Here is a 20,418-nt window from a genome sequence, read left to right on the forward strand (position 1 = left end):
TTTGGACTTACTAATCCTCTTCTTCCTTCTGTTTTTATTCTCCTTTTTGTGGTAGGTTAGACGTTAGTTGAAGCGGTGAAATTTAAGTGAAGAAAAATTATTCATGCAAGGCTGATCAGTTCCTTTGATTGTTACAGAATATAAACAATGATTCATTTCAATTAAGTTTGAGTGGTCTGATGTTATTTGTTTTATTACGAAATTTAATTCGGAAAATATAACTGACAATCTAAAGTAAATATGAAATTGATTTAAAACTGGAAAGTTACTAGATATTAGAGAACCTCCACCAAAAGGATCTATAACTAAAATATTAGTAGTTACAATGAATGAAGAGTTTTAATGAAATTATGATACGAAAACCTAAGGAAACCAAAGATGGGAATTTATACCTTCAATAAAATTAGAGTTCACACGGACACAAACAAAAAACATAATAAATGGATACAAACTATCATAAAATGAATACGAAAATTTCTTGTCGACAATCTAAATAGTTTTTTGTAGTTTTCGATGATGAATATAAAAAAACTCATGTATATTTCAATGAATAAAAAGGAATTACCAAACAAATGTTAGTTTGAGCGAATATCAAGTAACAATGATCTTATTGTATATTGAACTATTTAATTTTTTTGACAGTTAATCTATAGAATATCGCTCAGTAAATAAAGTTATAATAATAACTTTATTTTTTTTTATGTCTACTAATGAGTAGACATAATTATTACAATTACTTTTCACTGGTTTTCTTACACTTTGTAAGCTTCAAAAAAATTCCCGTAAAAACTAGAAAAGTTAGCTCATCAACAGATCAGTTATAATAATTCTATAGATGCAATTTAAAACTTATTCTTCCTAAAAAAAACCTTAACCAATAACACTAACCCGAGCTAAACCTAATCTAGCTCTAATTTAAATCTAGGAAAGATCAGCGAAAAAATAAGTTAATAATTGAGTAACATAAAACTCGATGTTAAAAGAAAACTAACCAAGGAAGAAAACTATAATACAAGAAGTTGTTAAAAAGAAAGAAACTATCACCCTAAAACCAAACTGGTTACTATTACCTGAATAAACAAATACTCGTCACCACTAAAGGAGTTTGTGGTACTCGACAGCAAGGCCGAACTGGTGCTGGAGCTTCTGTTCTTATCCGAACAATCTGTTACCCTCCTCCTCGCCTCCAAGCTTTCCCTTATGCTCCTCCTAGCATCCGAATTCCTCAGAACTATGTCCGATTCAGTCTTTTCCCTTCTAGGCTTGAACATGTCTTCAATTTTAATCAGTCCGCTTTCCCTATTTCTACTGTTAGCTGCGTTCTTGCTGCCGGTGTCAGTTTTAACGGAGCTAGGGGATTCTGTCCTCTTCACGTAGTCCATCAGCACCGGCTCGCCAGCGTTCTTGCCGCTGCCGAAACCGGCGTCGGAACTCCTCCTATTGTTAAAAATCCCACTGCTCCTGGTCCTGTCCAAGAATATGGCGGAATGCCTCGATCCCAAAGGCAGAAGGTCGGAGTTTTCCCTCCGGAAGCCCCTCAAGAAGGGACTCGCCTTGGAGTCGCTGTCCATCCTACGATGGCTGGGGCTCTTCGCCCCCTTGTTGTCTTTTTTTCTTTTGCCCGAGCTGCTGGACGAGGAAGAGGTGGCTGTGGTCTCTTGCAGTTTCTTGTTTTGCGGAAAGAACTTGTCGAAATCCCAATCTTTGAGGAGGGTGGCCTCGTCGATATCAGAGTCCGGTTTGGACTGGTGAGCGTTGATCGCTTGACTGGCCGCAGTCTGCTGTCATTTGCAAATACAACGGTCGAGAAAAAAGAAAAGGTGATGTGTAGGGTACACGGCGGAGCTGAGCATGTATTGATGTTTAGGACTGCGGTAGATATCGGGATCAGGACGAGCTTCAAGATAGTTATGCCTATTCCCAAACCCAGATGCCTATTCTCAAACCCAGAAAGAAACACCGGTTTTGTATCCCCAAAAATTTGACAAAACCACTTTCGGAAGTTAGTAGTTTGTTCATATTAATTCTTCCGTTACTTCATATTTCCGCCATCTCATTTTTGGTTATTACTTCTAATAAAAAAATATAAACATGGAATCGAAATGTATATTGCTACGATGATACCCTCAGAGTAATAAACATAGATAGAGGGAGCATATGTCATTTTCAGTAAGCAAATTTTGTCCCCAACATGAACTATCAAATTTGATATGAAGCGCACGGACATAAAAACATATCAGTGATAAAATATTTCACTTAATTCGCGAGTTTCTCCACAAAGAACGCACTTCTTATGTCTCATAGTGAATCAACGTTTCATTTTCAACTTTGATGCGGGGGCTTGTTCAATATAATGCTTTGCCTTATACGATAAGAAATTGTAACAAATACGATAAATTTAAAAAGTTGTTAGTTGCACATGTGAAGAAACATTGTCAATATAATTGTATATTGATTTTTCTTTTATTCGTTGTAGTGTTTTATCACTCAATAAAGATTATTATTATTATTATTAACTCAAAATATATTGAAATAAATACCTAAATATATCAGAAAACTAACTTCAAACGCGCCAAACGACGTGAAACAACCTATGGCACTAGGACACTCATGAATTCTACAATTAAGGAAAAATATCGGATTTAAAATATTCAAATTTGCATATTTAATCGGGAATCACTCAAATAATTATATTTCATTCAATATAATATATATTCATGACGATATAGTAAAATTGTGGATTTGAAAATATATCACAATCCGACAACGTAATCTAACCATGTTGGGGGAAATGTTGAAATTGCGTATACTTCCTCTATTTATGTTTATTACCCTATGACGATACCGAATACAAAATTTTTCACCGCAAAGTTCTAGCAATTATACTTGCGCATTTTGGAAAATACTATCAAAGGTAATACCAAGAGTTCTTCAAATTTTATCGATAATTTTCCACGAAAACTTATTCATTCGGCAAAAATATGAAAACAAACCGATTGATAAAATCAAGAGTCCGTTAAGACTCGGTTTGTTTAAATGCTCTTGCCTCAAATAAACAAGTTTGAGTGATGAGAATAAAAAATTATCGATAAACTTTGAAGCACTCGTGGTATTACCTTCTTTGATAATATATTCCAAAAGTGGTAGTTTTTTTGTAAATATGTGAACGTGGAGTTCTATAGCATATTGGCGAAAGATTTAATTATTAGTGAAGCGCATGTATAAGACTTTTAGAAAATGTTATGCTTCCTTCTGTTGAAATTATTTTTCATAGCAATGATTTTATCTTTCAACAATCTCTGGTGTATAGATCGAGTGGTTTCGGGCAAGTACTATTAATGTTAAAGAATCAGATTTTATCATATTGCTCTGTTTTCTTTTCAATCAGTAGGGCCTGAAGATAATCTCTCGGAGATAGAAACATGTAGCAATTCAATAAAACATTTGGAGTTAACATAGAGAGTGTTTTTTCTTTTACTCATTATTACTCCAATAAGAGATGATGGATTACGTTTCTGGAATTTCATTATATGCTGTATTTCTCTCAAAATCCAGATATCGCAATTACTTAAACAAAGGAATGTTCAGAAAATATGAGGCAACATCTAAATGTTCGTGAACATTCTCGTCTGTCAAGCTTGGAAGCTTCTTTTTGTTTACCCCTTGTATATAACATAAAAAGAAGTAGCTGAGGACAGCATTTGAAAAGACATACTCCCGAGGAATCAAAGTTACAATAAAAAAAAAATTGCTAAAATAGTCCTAAGGGTTCAAGAGAAGATAAACTACAAACTTCGTTGAGATATTGTCCATTCCCCTGATTTTGCCGGTGTGTGAATATTCTTAAAAAAACCTCTTGTATATAGTATCGCAATTTTCTTTATTTTGCAATTTTGCTCTAGAAATAGAGCCTCGTTTAAAATTTGAATGAACAACGAACCACTTTCATACCCAAAACATCAATACAAAGCTGACAGCTCCAAAAAAAAAAAAAAGAAATACAGTAATATAACAAACTAATCTAACACAGCATTCTCGCTACATTCGAACAACCACTCACCCTTCTCACTACGAGCGTCTTGTCACCCTGAACGTCATCGTCGTCGGGGGTGGGAGGCAAGGGTCTGTTCGGGGGCCCTCCCGAACTCGATCCACCGGAACCCACGGCTCCAGGGCTGGACACGCCCGACGAACCCTCTGGCACCGAACCTAAACCAGTCCTGAAAGAAAACTCGGGACTAACAAAACAAAAAGAAGCCAAAACGATAAAGAGGCGGCGGATTCAAAACGATAGAACGTTTTGGGGGCGGCGGCAGGGTCGTCGCAAGGTCATGCAAGGTCAAAATTCGAGGTTGGGATGAAGGGGAACGATCACAGATTAGTAAGATCAGATCTTTTGTGTTGCAAACATTTTTGAAGGGTGTTTTTTTTTAGAGCTATAGAACTTTAAATTAAATTTTATTTATCCGCAAGATAATCTTGTTGCATTACATTTTAAATATGATTTCTGGCATATGACCGCTACAGCTGGCTCGGATGTAGTCCAATCTGGACGTCCAATTTTCGATGACTTTTTCCAACATTTGTGGCCGTATATCGGCAATAACACGGCGAATGTTGTCTTCCAAATGGTCAAGGGTTTGTGGCTTATCCGCATAGACCGATGACTTCACATAGCCCCACAGATAGTAGTCTAGCGGTGTTAAATCACAAAATCTTGGAGGCCAATTCACAGGTTCAAAACGTGAAATTAGGCGGTCACCAAACGTGTCTTTCAATAAATCGATTGTGGCACGAGCTGTGTGACATGTTGCGCCATCTTGTTGGAACCACAGCTCCTGGACATCATGGTTGTTCAATTCAGGAATGAAAAAGTTAGTAATCATGGCTCTATACCGATCACCATTGACTGTAACGTTCTGACCATCATCGTTTTTGAAGAAGTCTTCTTCTTGCAGTGCATCTCCTATCGGAGGTTAGCTATCATCACAGCAATCCGGACCCTGTTGACTGCAGCCCTGAACAATTGAACACTACTACTAACTAAGGTTTGAAGAAGTACGGACCAAATATTCCACCAGCCCATAAAACGCACCAAACAGTCAGTTTTTCTGGATGTAACGGTGTTTCGACATACACTTGAGGATTAGCTTCACTTCAAATGCGGCAGTTCTGTTTGTTGACGTAGCCATTCAACCAGAAGTGCGCTTCATCGCTAAACAAAATTCGCTTATGAAAATCGGGAACAACGGCAATCTCATTTTGGGCCCATTCGACGAATCTACGCCTTACTTGATGATCGTTTGGCTTCAATTCTTGCAAGAGTTGGATTTTGTAAGCACGCAAACCAAGATCCTTCCGCAAAATCTTCCATAAAGTGGATGGACACAGATCCAATTCCTGTGCTCGATGGCGGATAGACTCATTCGGGTCTTCCTCAGTGCTACGCTCTACAGCAGCAATAGCTTCTTCTGTACGCACCGTACGGCGTCTCTGGGGATGCGAGTTATCAATAAGAGTAAACGTGGTGCGAAAACGTTCCATGGTTAATCGAATTAACTGCTCTGAGTGATGATTTTGTCGACGATAAAATGGACGTAGTGCGCGATACGTATACCGCACAGAACCATTATTTTGGAAATAAAATTGCACTATTTGCAAGCGCTGTTCAGGCGTGAGTCTATTCATGATGAATTGCCAAACCAAACTGAGAATAAATCACTTGACAGCTGTTAAATCGGTCGCCATCTTGAACAGTAATGCCAACTTAAAGTTATATACCTCGAAAAAAAACACCCGTTATAAACCACTTCGGGTCACTTTTGCTTATCTACTCTATTCGTTGAAACGACCTTGAACCCATCATCATCATAATATCCCATATACTTACAGTGGCTTCGGCGGGTCGCTGGCCAGCAGAGTGCCGTCGTTCCTCACCCTCCCATTGTCCTCCGGCTCTGAATCGCTTTCGCTGTCCTCCAGAGCGTCGGACTGGTTGCTGGGAGTGTGATTGCTGGTCGATCCGGGAGTGGACACGTTGTTGTTTGCTGCCGATTGGGCCTGCTTGCTGTTCCTGTTATTCCTAGGTGGCGCTTCCGGCTGCGCCGAAGACTGGACGCCCAGCTCGTTCAAATGGGCTGCCAGAGCGTCTAATTCCTAAAAAATTACGTTAGATATTGAAAAATGTGCCGAGTATAGGAAACGGAAAATTTTTTTTTGCAAATAACGTGAAATTTTGAAGTTATAATTGTGTTTCATGATATGGATCTGAATGAAATTGCTTGTTATCAAATAAATCAGTCAGTCGGGAGTGAATAATTGGAACAAAAGTTAATTCAATTAGTGCTTTGGGATTTTCAAGTGAAATAAAAACACAATGCTGCACAGTATAGTTATTTATAATGGGTATGGTCCGTATATCACCTTGCTTACTTTGGTTAGTAAGTTGGTGGTCCTCAAAAAGCGGTGGCTATTTACTTCAGTGAGTACGCTCTATTAGTGTGACGTCACACACCGCCATTTTTGGTTCACCTGTCAGTGTTCGGAATCCAAACAAATAAATTATCATTCAAATTAGTACGGTGTCGTTGAAGGAATTGGCTTATTTTCATAAATAACAGTATTTGAGGAACGATTTCAGTATCAATTGATAGTATCATTCCCCAGATTTTGTAAAAAACCGTGTTTATTAGTTGAACTTCCAGTTCGAACTTATTGGCATTAATCTCGAGACTTCTCTCTATCAATTAATGGTAAAATCGTTGCTTAAATAATCTTATTTATCAAAATGAGCCAATTTCTTCAATGACAACGTACTAATTTGAATGACAATTTGTTTGTCTGGATTCCGAACACTGACAGGAGAACCAAAAATGGTGGTGTGTGACGTCATCACTAATAGAGTATATTATCTGTCACCAGAGCAACCGTACTTTTATTCTGGTTAATTTCGGTAACCACGCCCAGTCGTCGATTATTGTTTATGAACACTTTCAATGACATCTAATACTCAAATACTTCATTATTTCAATTATGAAACAAATACCCTTCAGAGCCATTAAGAAATCCAAGTTGTTTACAAATTAAAGAGATTTACCATTCATAACCTCCAAAATTCTGTCAAAGAAAAATTTTGTTGACCAACGATTAGTGTTAAGCAGTCCGTATATACGAATCAAGTTATCTAAAATATTGAAAACCATTAGCTCTGAAATTCTCGGCGATATAATAAAGACCATACCCAATACAAACGCAGAAGGTATTGATATTCTTTCAATAGCTCAAAAATCAAAAACGAGTTTTAGAATGAGCCTTCTCTTCATTATTTTCTGTAATTCACTGATTTATTATTGAATTTAATGGAATATTTCCATGAATATCATTTAGTGATTTTTGCATTTCTCACATATTTCACTTTATTAAAATCAGAAAGCGTTCTTTGGATTACATTTGTATAGGATTGATAATAAAATATTCTAGAAGACCACTACAATATTTATCCTCCCTTTTAGCTATATTTAGAATATTGATAATCGAAGTAATAATCTAGAAAAACGAGGAAAATTCTGCAGTGGTCTGGTAGAACATTTGATTAACTATCTCGTATATTAATTGGATTTTGTATCAGTTCAGTAGCTTGAAAACCTAAATCGCTGTAAAATCTACAGTCAAATGAACTTCCAGATCAGTATTTGCAAAAAAGAAAAAAAAAAAAAACAGAAAATGAAAGCACCAGAAAGGAACGATCACAGTGTAGAAATTCCTTTCTGTTGCCTCATTATCTCCAGCAAGCAGTGATAACCTACCTCAGGTTTTCGTGGAGGACCCTGTGTTTATGGATAAATTGGTGAAACATGTACATGAAATGAATAAAAACAGGCTAAATTAGATAAAGGAATAAAGCACACAAAATAAAGAATAGACAAGTTCAAAAGTGAGAATATGGACAGACATGTAGTGGCGTAAAAAGAAAGAAAAAAATAACAAACTGAGATTGTGTGGGAACATTTGGAACAATCAATGTGAAGGTGTAACAGAATAATTTCGAAAAGGTTCTTGTCCAATATTAGTGTTCATTAAATTTTGAGAAGCAGATGAACCATACCATTGGTTTAAACATGTGTTGAGACTGAGAATTCCTTTGTTGTTGTTGCTGCTGCTGTTGCTGGGACCTCGAAACAAAATTATCTGGTGGTGGTGGCAGTGGTCTGAAATGAGATACATTGTGTAAAGGTAATATGAATGAAATATAATTTCTTAAGGGCCCGTTTCGCTACTTGCTACGTAAGTCCCAGATATGTGGCCAGCAGATGCTGGACAAACGTGATGGATAATTTTTTTCTGTTTTACCACTTGTGTGCCAGATAAAATATTTACCAAACAGTTATCCGATAATATATTCAAGGATCTCATGAAATTCAACTTTTGAAACTCGAAAAGATCTATGTTTATACAAATACTTGTTACACCAAAAATAGTTCAATGAATGTTGAAATACCCGAACTATTCTCATTCACACTTATTCAAAATACACTGACCAATGACAATGTTGCCTGTCATGAGAGTTAGGTTATTTGCTGGATAAGAATTTATTTGCCACCTGATCTGATCTAGGTGTTAAATTATTTGGACAGTTTACTGGCCACTTTGACCTATCCGACACTTGTGAAACACAATTATCAGAGACATTTGTAAGATAAATTATGAATAGGCTATCCAAGACGTTAACAGATGGTAGTGAGGTGAAATAGGCCCTCAGACTAGTAAGAAAGGATTGTTCATTAGGGTTAAATCAAAATTGAGCATTAAACTTTAGTAAAATGCAAAAAGACTCGAGTTGAACAAACTAACCTTCTTGGTGGAGCTGGCTCTGGCACAATAATAATTCTCTGAGGTATTGGTGGTCTAGCAGGTGGTCCCGGTTCAGGGATTTCTTCCTTATCCTTATGCCTGCCACCCCTGGAGAACATTCATTATGATAAAACATTCAAACGAATTTTTCTCAAGTTTTTGGTTACCTGGGAGGTGGTTCGACTGCCTGACTGAGTGTGCGGCCTTCCTGAATCTGTTGGAAATTCCTCCTCAAGGTGTCGCCACCTGGAGCTTGAATAATACTACTTGGTTCTCCCGCGATTTGCGGCTCTTCCTCTTCGTTCTCAGAACCAGAGTATCTGCGGATGAAAAGGAGTTAGTTAAAATTGGATTGAACGACAATCTTTGCGGGACTAACCTATAGTCCTCTCTCTCCTTCTCCTGTTTCCTTTTCTTGCAACGATCAATATGATCCTTAAGTTGTATTCTAACCTGTCTTTCGGTAGGTTGGTCCTTGATAAAAGGATGCTTAAGCAACTGTTCGGTGTAAGGTCTTTCGTGATAGTCTTTAACCAAGACTGTGTCGATAAAACCTGAAAGCAAGGAACAATGAATTCCAGCCCTTTGAATGCAACATGTGCTTCTTCCATGAATTTATATCAGATTGCCTTTATCGAGTATTTGAGTTGTGATGAGGGTTTGTCATTTTTGAGAGTTTTAACTTTCGAATTGGGTGGTAGAAAGCTAGTTACAAGAATGCCAGCTAGAACATATAGGCGAAAGGATTTGATGGAGCCATTTTGCCCAACTTCTGGTTCAGAAGACCTACCGTGAAATTTCTTGTTCCACTTCTTGCTCTTCAGCCTCGGTGGAGGGTTCCTGGGTATCAGGAAGAGCGCCCTCATGGGGTGCAACTCGCAGAGTGGCGGCTGCGACTCAGCCATCTCCAACGCGGTGATGCCAAGTGACCAAAGGTCGCTCCTGTTGTCGTAGGTAGCCTCGGGGTTCTCGTCGCAAGCTATAACTTCCGGTGCCATCCAGTATGGTGTGCCGATGAAGGTGTTCCTTCTGCCTATGGTCCGATCCAGCTGCGCCGAGACACCGAAATCCACTGTAAGCAGATATTATAATGTACTAAGATTATCTAAAATGGTAAAGGGTGTTTTTTTAGAGCTATAGAACTTTAAATTGCAATGAAACAACGATGGATTATTCGATTGACATGAATTTTATTTAACCGCAAGATAATCTTGTGGCATTACATTTTAAATATGATTTGATGTCATGATTGCTAGGCATATTATAATCGTTCTCTGAATAAAGACGTTATTTATTTATTTTATTTATTTATTTATTTCTGGCATATGACCGCCACGGCTGGCTCGGATGTAGTCCAATCTGGACGTCCAATTTTCGATGACTTTTTCCAACATTTGTGGCCGTATATCGGCAATAACACGGCGAATTTTGCCTTCCAAATGGTCAAGGGTTTGTGGCTTATCCGCATAGACCAATGACTTTACATAGCCCCACAGAAAGTAGTCTAGCGGTGTTAAATCACAGGATCTTGGAGGTCAATTCACAGGTCCAAAACGTAAAATTAGGCTGTCACCAAACGTGTCTTTCAATAAATCGATTGTGGCACGAGTTGTGCGACATGTTGCGCCGTCTTGTTGGAACCACAGCTCCTGGACATCATGGTTGTTCAATTCAGGAATGAAAAAGTTAGTAATCATGGCTCTATACCGATTACCATTGATTGTAACGTTCTGGCCATCATCGTTTTTCAAGAAGTACGGACCAATGATTCCACCAGCCCATAAAGCGCACCAAACAGTCAGTTTTTCTGGATGTAACGATGTTTCGACATACACTTGAGGATTAGCTTCACTCCAAATGCGGCAGTTTTGTTTGTTGACGTAGCTATTCAACCAGAAGTGCACTTCATCGCTAAACAAAATTCGTGGACGTAGTGCGCGATACGTATTCCGCACAGAACCATTATTTTCGAAATAAAATTGCACTATTTGCAAGCGTTGTTCAGGCGTGAGTATATTCATGAAGAATTGCCCAACCAAACTGAGAATAAATCACTTGATACCTGTTAAATCGGTCGCCATCTTGAACAGTAATGCCAACTTAAAGTTATATACCTCGAAAAGAAAACACCCTTTATATCCAAACAATGTCGCTAGAAGTTTCCTATTTAATATTGTTCTTTGTTGAGGAAGATTTCTATTATTTCATACAAAAGTTTTCATGCAGAACTATATTAGGAAACAATTGAACACATTAATTACTGACACAAAGGAAACCTTACGTTACTCATTCGATTGGAAAACAAAAATTTCTATTCCCACCTTTTCCAAATAATGGACCATTGACATGTTTATTTGGAATAGTTTTTGAAAATCCACAAAATTATAAAATAACATTTAGAAACAGCAGATAATTCAATCTCCTACAAAATGTCCCGAAAATCACAAAAATACCACCCACAATAAACATTTTACCAAGAATATCCTATAAAATTAAATATATTGAAATAAACAAACTGTATTAACATCTAAATGACAAACATATGCATACTCTAATTTTGGTAAAACTTCTTTTGAAAGAATAACGAAAAAGGAAACGGACAAAATTTTTGAATTTATATGAGGATACAGGGGCAGGTTAACAATAATCATCATAAAAATGTCCCATTTACCCAATTTGACTTCGGCATTGTCCGTCAAAAGCACGTTCTGCCCCTTGATGTCTCTGTGGATAACTTTGTTCGAATGAAGATATGAGAGACCCCTCAGGATCTCTCTGCATATGTAGGCTATCCATTCCTCCTTCAAGGACTGGCCTTTGGTCGACTTCACCAGATCGGTAACTGAGCCTGTAAAGAAGAATCATTAAGGAATGTTGTTTTTAGAATTTTGCATTCATAAAATACACAGAATTTTTTATGGGGTCCGGACCCAGACCGTGATATTGATGGACAGGGATTCATAATACCAATGATTTAGAGGTAAACGTTGAAGTTATTTCATTATATCCATTGATGAAAAAGTACATTATATCAATTAAAACAAGTTGTTGATTGTCATTCTTTAGTACAAAGCGTTAAATGCTGTAATTCCTTTCAAATAAAGATATTGCAATTACTTGAAAGAGAAAATTCACTCCATAGGTGTTCTGAATGAAACTTTATTTTAATTATTTTTGGTCACCGCTGTATACCGGGTGAATTCTGTATTCGAGTTTGGATTTTCTGTCTGAACTACCTTAACCTAATCCTTCACATGAAATTGGGACGTTTTCTGCTGAACTGTTTGTTTTCAGTACATGTATGAAAATTTTTGGTTCAAAATACTACTTATTAATTTATGCGCATAAAGTTTTCCATTGTTTTAACGAATAGTTTTTATAATTTCATTTGATTCTACAAACAAAAATAGTGGGTTTCTTAAGCAAACCCTATACTTAAAATTAATACTTTAAGAGTTATCGAGGAAGAACCTTAAAAGAGAAAAAAACCGCAATTTCTACCTGTTTCACACTTATACGGTTCGATTCGGTTCGGTGCGTATTCGATTCGTTTTCGGTAGCCGCCGGAAAAGTGTGAAACGGTGTGTGTGCGGTACCTAATAGATAACTGATAGAACCGAAAGCCCCCTCGACTCGAATTGGTTTAGTTCGGTTTCCATTCGGGTCCAGAGTTCACAAAAGCAATTGGTCGTTTACACACATACGGTTTAGTTTCGGTTCGGTCACGTTTCCGGCAAGGGAAAATATTATTTTATTTTTATTTTCTCATTTTAAATTTTGTAATTCACATTTGGCAATGTCTGATTCACTTGACATTGATATTGAGCGGCTGATTACATCAGTCCAGTCGTGAAATCAAACCTTATAATAACCGAGTGTGTGTGAAGAGTTTTCATTCGTTTTAGGCGCTACCGAAAACGAATCGAATACACACCTAACCGAATCGAACCGTATAAGTGTGAAACGAGGGTTAGAAATTTCGGTTTTTCCTCGATAACTTTCAAAGTATTCATTTTAGGTATAAGGCTTGCTCAAGAAACCCCCACTATTTTTATACGTAGAATCGAATGAAATTATAAAAATTATAGGTTCTAATTTGAAAATCTTCAGTTTTGATGAATTTGAGTTTTACAAGTTCATAATCTTCTTAGGAACACTCTGTACATTTTTGGTCCAAACCGCAAACAGCCTTCTTAATACTACGTATTTGCCGAATCGAAAAAGAAAATATTTTTTTCGAAAAAAGCTTCTTCTACCGAAATATTCAGAAAATGTGAGTCCTCATCGCCACCATGTTTTTTTTATAAGAATCCCATTAACTCATGAACCGTTGAGTTTTTACCAAAGGTATGGCATATTGCCGAAATTGTCATACAAAAAGCATCTAATGCCTTTTGAAATAATGGAAGTAGAAGTCTGTTTCCGGTAGAACCGGAAATTGTAGAGATCTGAAAATATTTTAGGGAGAAATATCATCGTTTGAAACCCCAATATGCAAGTTTTCACCTCAAAATTATGATTAATTTCCTGCTCATCGTCCAGTATTCAGTCAGGAGTTATTTAAATTTTTGTTATAATTTGTTTTATGTATGTGTATATAGAACTTGAAAAACTCAAATTGTTATAACATGAAGTTGTAGACTATTCTGTAAAGGTTGGCAGGAAGACATCGCTTTGCGATATGCTGGCTTTTTGCACTTTTTTTTAACAAACTATTGTACAACCTTTCATGCAATAAAGAGTTCTAATAATAATAATTTCCAATAAACGTCTAATAAGCCATCCCGGTGAATCAACATTTGCTCACATACAAAAGTGTAAAAACACGTCCGAATATGTTTTTTTTTTAAATATCGATTGAAACCGATGAAATCTAACGGAAAAAACACGGAATCCCCGTTGGGCGATTCGCTCTTGACCTTCTTTCCGCCAAGTTCTCCGGTTTGGTCGAGTCGTGCATGATCGACATCTAAAATTAGAATAGAGAAAAGAATATGTTGTAGCGCAACGGACGGGTTTTCAATGAAACATGTGAGTCAGCAAGCAGCCAGCGGGTCGGTCCGTATCGGAAGCCGCGCGCTTGGATACCGGGAAATTGGAAAAGCTAATAACGCCCAATTTGTCGAGCCGGCGACCGGCTGGGGCCACAGTCTGGAAATCGGTTTTCCACGAATCTGGCGACGGAATTTCATCCTGGACGTGTTCGGGTATTTGAGCGAGAACGATACCCGGAAACGCCGGATGAATAATTGAACAAATAGATGTTTTTTCTCGGAAACTGTTATCGATGGCGATGAGACGTTCGATCATCGACTGATGGCATCTGAGAATTATGAGATTATTTGCAGGATTGGAAATGCACCAGGAAATTTTACGCTATATGGTTTGTTATCTTCCCTCTCAATGCAAAATATCTCCAATTTTCAAGCAAAATATAAAAATATCATTGAAATCAGAGCGGCATCTATTTCGAATAAAAATTTTGACAATTCATAACTCCGAATATTTCCCTCTTGCCAAAAATTCTATGTAAATGGAGTGCAATTATCGAAAATTACAGCGATAATTGCATTGTAGGAAGCGAAATAGCCTTGAGATAATTACATTGTTCATATATGCATAGTTTCAGTTATACGGTTCGATTCGGTTAGGTGCGTATTCGATTCGTTTTCGGTAGCGCCTAAAACGAATGAAAACTCTTCACACACACTCGGTTAGTATAAGATTTGATTTCACGACTGGACTGATGTAATCAGCCGCTCAATATCAATGTCAAGTGAATCAGACATTGCCAAATGTAAATTATTAAATTTAAAATGACAAAATGAAAATAAAATGATATTTTTCCTTGCCGAAAACGTGACCGAACCGAAACTAAACCGTATGTGTGTAGACGACCAATTGCTTTTGTGAACCTGGACCCGAATGGAAACCGAACGAAACCGATTCGTGTCGAGGGGGCTTTCGGTTTTATCAGTTATCTATTAGGTACCGAACACACACCGTATCACCATTTCACACTTTTCCGGCGGCTACCGAAAACGAATCGAATACGCACCGAACCGAATCGAACCGTATAAGTGTGAAACGAGTCTTACACAGTTGGATGTAAGTCGGGGGAATATTTCCGAATAAACTGTTACATTACTTGTCAAACTGATGTAGAATTAAATTGCCATAGATTCGAACTGTGTAAGATGCATAGAAACTATGCATCTATAAAAAATGCAATTATCGCAGGGCTATTTCGCTTCCTACAATGCAATTATCGTAAGTAATTGCACAAGTGCATCAAAATGACCGAATAATTTCGCATTCCTGCGTGTTTTCTTTGAAAACTGCACGAGTTCATTCTCATTTTTGGAGAAAGAGCCCTACACCTTTGGTGTCGGGTCCTTTCTCCAAAAATACAGTTTTTCAAAGAAAACACGCAGGAATGCGAAATTATCCGGTCATTTTGATGCACTTGTGCAATTTCTTATCATCATAGATAGATCTATTCTATCTATGAATAGATAGAATATTTCTATCTATTCATATAAAATGTTGAGCTGAGTTTCGTACCCCACATACAGCTGCAATTGAATCATTAGTTTACCTATGCACGCTTTAAAAGCTATTAACTCGTTCAGACGAGCAGCGCGGCGTTCTCGGAACGAATTCATATTCCATTAAGTTACGCCTACACTAGTCGCAACAAGACAAATACCCATTGAGTTCACCGTGCAAGCAATCTTGGAAAATTAAGATACTGACCTGGGCCGAGTCAGGTTAATAATAATTTGTACAGCCAATTAGGGTAAAAGATGTAAAAAAAAACGAGATAGTATCAGGAATAACGGAATAGAATTATTATTCCTTTTATGTTAATGAAATGAAAGTACTTCACCAATAGATTATTAATGCTGTTAGAAAAATTGAAAAACGATATACATTTTTCATATTTCATTTCATGAGGAAGGTATGAGTAGATCAAGGAAAGGAGAAAAAGTGCTGAACATTTAACACGCATTATTCCATTGAGAGGGAACACCACCAAGTGGCTGCTCAGTTCGAAACGAAATATTTATTCTTACAAATCACCGATTTTTATGGGGTTTTCTCATAATTTCCTTGAAAAATAATTTTCATTGTAGAAAGTAAATATTTTTAATTTGCGAATGAAAAAAATATATTAGTTGTACAACTTTGCTTCCGCCGTTTTGTAATAGATAGAGGTAAGTTGCAGTCGAAATAAATTGATCCTAGATGTCATACAATACGCTTAGGTATTTGTAAACATAACGCCATCGAAATATTAGTCGATTTGTGTCTGCATCATAAAGTTATTATGTCTGCTTTTATATGAAGGAGGCTCATCGAAAGCTCTCAAACACCTATGTGGGACCGATATTAATGAAAGAACGTGCCGAGAGTAGTTTCAACGCTTCAAGAACGTTGATTTTGACGTCGAAGACCAACATGGCGGTAGAAAGAAGGTTTTCGAGGATGCAGAGTTGGAGGCAATACTTGATCAAGACTCGTGTCAAACGCAACAAGAATTGGCAGAATCATCGGGAGTGACGGAACAACCAAATTCAAAACGCCTGAGAGTCATGGAAATGATTCAGAAACAAGGAAATTGGGTGCCGTACGAGTTGAAGCCGAGAGATGTTGATGTTGCTTGTGAACAGCTGCTTGCAAGGCGAAGACGGAAGGGATTTCTGCATAGCATTGTGCCTGGAGACGAAAAATGGGTCCATTGCGATAATACCAAGCGTAGAAATCCATGGAGATATCCCGGCCATGTTACTACGTCGACGGCCAAACCAAATATTCACGGTTCCAAGGTCATGCTCAGTAATTGATGAGACCAGCTCAGCGTAGCGTATTATGAGTTGTTGAAACCGACTGAAACAATCACAGGCGAGTTTTATCGAACACAATTAATGCGTTTGAGCCGAGCAAATGGCCGCAATACAACGAGAGACATGATAAAGTAATTTAACAGCATGACAATGCTCGACCCCATATTGCGAAAGTGGTCAAGACATACTTGGAAACGTTGAAATGGGAAGTCACATGTTTCGATCATTCAAATAAATATATTTCATTCAATATAATATACATTCATAACGATATAGTAAAATTGCGGTTTTGAAAATATATCACAATCCGACAACGTAATCTAACCATGTTGTGGACATGTATAAACATTGCGAATACTTTCTCTATCTAAGTTTATTACCCTATGATGATACCGAATACAAATATTTTCACCGCAAAATACTCGTGGTATTACCTTCTTTGATAATATATTCCAAAAGTGGTCGTTTTTCTGTAAATATGTGGACTTGGAGTTCTATGGCATATTGGCGAAAGATTTAATTGATAGTGAAGCGCATGTATAAGAATTTTAGAAAATGTAATGCTTCCTTCTGTTGAGATTATTTTTCATAGCAATGATTTCATCTTTCAACAATCCAACTGATCAGTGCATAACTCTGGTGTATAAACAGAGTAGTTTCGGGCAATGTTAACGAATCAGATTTTCTCTAATTCTGTGGTTATTCTGTTCATTCTTCCACATCCTGTAAAACAAAATCGTGCGAGAATATATCAGAAACGCACAGTTTTCATGGTTATATTTCATTATTATATGTTGGTACTCCGAACTTTTCGCCACGGCTTTATCTGCCAATTCATCAATTTGCCTTAAAGAAATCAGTTCTGCCAACCAACATTTTTCAATGCAAAAATCACTAAATGATATTTATGGAAATATTACATTAATTTCAATAAAAATGCAACGAATTAGAGAAAATAATGTACAATACTCGTACAGAAGGCTCATTGTACCACTCGTTCATTCAAAAACTCGCCACTTCGTGCCTCATTTTTGAATTTTGAACTCGTGGAGGAATATCAATGCCTTCTGCACTTGTATTATAAATAACTATTCTTGCTTATTCATATTGCTCTGTTTTCTTTTCAATTAGTAGGACCTGAAGATAATACTCGGAGATAGAAACATGAAGCATGTTGGGAACATGTAAAAATTGCGCATACCACCTCTATCTATGTTTATTACTCTATGGGCCGAGTTAAATCGGCTTGAAAACGTCGACATTCCGGCTTTTCCACCAACGTCGCCAAGTCCACTCGATTTTTTCGAAATTCCGACCGGCTGGCCGAATACCCGAAGGGAGACGTCACCGAGGCTGCAGCAGCGTGGGGCGCGTCTTCTTTCTCTCCCGATGATGGCCTGGGGTAAACAACCTTAGCGGCAGAAGAGCCGCTTTTCGGGAGCGGCGCTCGATCAGTTTCGCTCGCGGTCAGTCACACCGGCAGCGCTCGGACAATCGCGCTTTGGGAGAGAAACAGCGTAAAATCTGCCATCCTCGATGCCAAGCCACGTTTCGACGATCCTCGTCTATCATCAGAGAACAGTACGACGTTTTTTCTAACTTCGTTTATCAAATGTCAATTTACTTAACAGGCTAATTGAAAAGTCTCCGGTCTTCCATTGTTACACCTTTTTTTTTGGCAAAATTCGATTTTTTTTTCAACATAGTTGTCTTCGGGGCCGATACAGCGATCTTCCAACTTTTAGATACCATTTTCGTAGTACGATTTGTCTTTCGCTTCAAAATAGGCCTCAGTTTCGGCGATTACTTCTTCAATGGTGCTAAATTTCTTCCCAGCGACCATTCTTTTGAGGTCTGAGAACAGAAAAAAGTCGCTGGGGGACAGAACAGCAACTTTTTTTTCTTCAAATGGGACCGTTTCTCAAAGATTTCATGCTTCAAACGACCCAATAACGCTATATAAAAATCGCTGTTGATGGTCTGGCCCTTTTGGAGGTAATCAATGAATATTATACCTTGCTCATTCCTGACTACTGATGTCATAACCTTGCCAGATGACTGTTGTGTTTTTCCTCGCTTTGGATTCGATTCATTGTGTGCAGTCCACTCAGCTGACTGTCGATTGGACTCCAGAGCGAAATGATGGAGCCATTGTCACATATCGACGCAAAAATTCAGGTTTATTGTACTTGAACAGCTTCAAACACTGCTCAGAATCATTAACACGTTGTTGCTTTTGATCGATTGTGAGCTCGTGCGGCACCCATTTTGCACACAGCTTTTTCAATGCACAAATATTCGTGAATGATATGATGTACAGTGCATCCCATTTTGGGTGAGACAGCCAGGTTTCTCGCTTGTTATTCAAGATAGAGCCTTGCGGTTTTCACGTTCCTGTCCTACTTTTTCGTGAAACTCAAGTTGGTCTAATCAGATTCTGTATAACTTTTTCCGTTCAAAAGATACAGGGTGATTTTGGAAATTGATACTTTTCGGACCCCTTCTTTATCTCCGAAATTATAAGAAATAATGCTGAGCTGAAAACTACGTCTGAATCAGAATTCTGCGTAGAATCCAGGGGCGTACTCAATATTTTTTTTCGGGGTAAGGTTTTGAAGATTCAACACAAACCTATATTTCTTTTAATGGAACACCCTATATATCATTACTTCGTTGAATTGTTATTTTTTTCCCTTCAAAATGATATATGATACTATGTAGGTAGGATGTTCAGAAATGTTAAAAAAACACTAAAACGTCAAATAATGATGATTTTTTTGTAAATGGGCCATGAATTTTCTATGTTTCAATAAGAGGATTATTACTTTCGATTTTTAAAAATAGTAGGTCATTGATGACACAAACATCCTTGTTGTTATTATGGCTACTATGCATTTGGGAGCATTGTTTTATCAAGTAGGCATTGGAGGGAAAAAACCAATCTGATCTAGCTGTCATCGCTATAAATTATTGTTATTATTATTGATTCTTCTTTTCAATGGGAAATCCATTGCCCATTAACAAAAAATCATCATTATTTGATGTTTTAGTGTTTTTTAAACATTTCTGAACATCCTACCTACATAGTGTCATATATCATTTTGAAGGGAAAAAAATAACGAATTCAACGAAGTAATGATACACATAGTGTTCCATTTAAAAAAACATAAGTTTGTGTTGAATCTTCTAAACCATACCCCGAAAAAAAATAATGAGTACGCCACTGGATTCTACGCAGAATTCTGATTCAGAAGTAGTTTTTACCTCAGCATTATTTCTAATAACTTCGGAGATAAAGGAGGGGTCCGAAAAGTATCAATTTCCAAAATCACCCTGTATCTCTTGAACGGAAACAGTAATGCAAAATCTGATTAGACCAACTTGAGTTTCACGAAAAAGTAGGACAGGAACGTGAAAACCGCAAGGCTCTATCTTAAATAACAAGCGAGAAACCTGGCAGTCTCACCCAAAATGGGATGCACTGTACACGTTCAGATGATATCTTCACAATGTCTGCTATCTCGATCAACTTCACTTTACGGTAATTCAAAATTATTTTGTGAAATTTTTCGATTTTTTCGTTGGTGACAGCCTCTTTCGAGCGTCCACTGCGTTCGCCGTCTTCGGTGCTCATTTCACCACGTTTAAACAAAATACATTGGCCGAGAGAAAATTATGAATTCGGAGAACAATATCTTACCTAGTGAACTAGAGGAAGCAT

The 20,418-nt window shown here is 37.4% G+C and overlaps 1 protein-coding gene across 10 annotated transcripts in view; it reads right to left on the reverse strand.

The window, feature by feature from the left end:
- Window positions 1-20,418, reverse strand: part of LOC123679070 (TRAF2 and NCK-interacting protein kinase) — a 49,392-nt gene that overhangs the window by 13,646 nt on the left and 15,328 nt on the right. For 4 of the 10 annotated variants that reach the window (XM_045616428.1, XM_045616427.1, XM_045616424.1 and 1 more), the window contains exons 4-13: window positions 11,522-11,698; window positions 9,641-9,922; window positions 9,230-9,404; window positions 9,018-9,170; window positions 8,851-8,958; window positions 8,105-8,207; window positions 7,806-7,826; window positions 5,891-6,156; window positions 4,061-4,220; window positions 1,071-1,781 (exon numbers count right to left, since the gene is read on the reverse strand). In XM_045616428.1, coding sequence (XP_045472384.1) covers window positions 1,071-1,781; window positions 4,061-4,220; window positions 5,891-6,156; window positions 7,806-7,826; window positions 8,105-8,207; window positions 8,851-8,958; window positions 9,018-9,170; window positions 9,230-9,404; window positions 9,641-9,922; window positions 11,522-11,698 — 2,156 coding nt within the window. The remainder of the gene's footprint in view (window positions 1-1,070; window positions 1,782-4,060; window positions 4,221-5,890; window positions 6,157-7,805; window positions 7,827-8,104; window positions 8,208-8,850; window positions 8,959-9,017; window positions 9,171-9,229; window positions 9,405-9,640; window positions 9,923-11,521; window positions 11,699-20,418) is intronic. The other 6 variants (XM_045616432.1, XM_045616429.1, XM_045616431.1 and 3 more) reach the window with 4 other exon arrangements.

Source organism: Harmonia axyridis, chromosome 4, assembly GCF_914767665.1.
Source record: "Harmonia axyridis chromosome 4, icHarAxyr1.1, whole genome shotgun sequence".
In the NCBI taxonomy this organism is placed as follows: domain Eukaryota; kingdom Metazoa; phylum Arthropoda; class Insecta; order Coleoptera; family Coccinellidae; genus Harmonia; species Harmonia axyridis.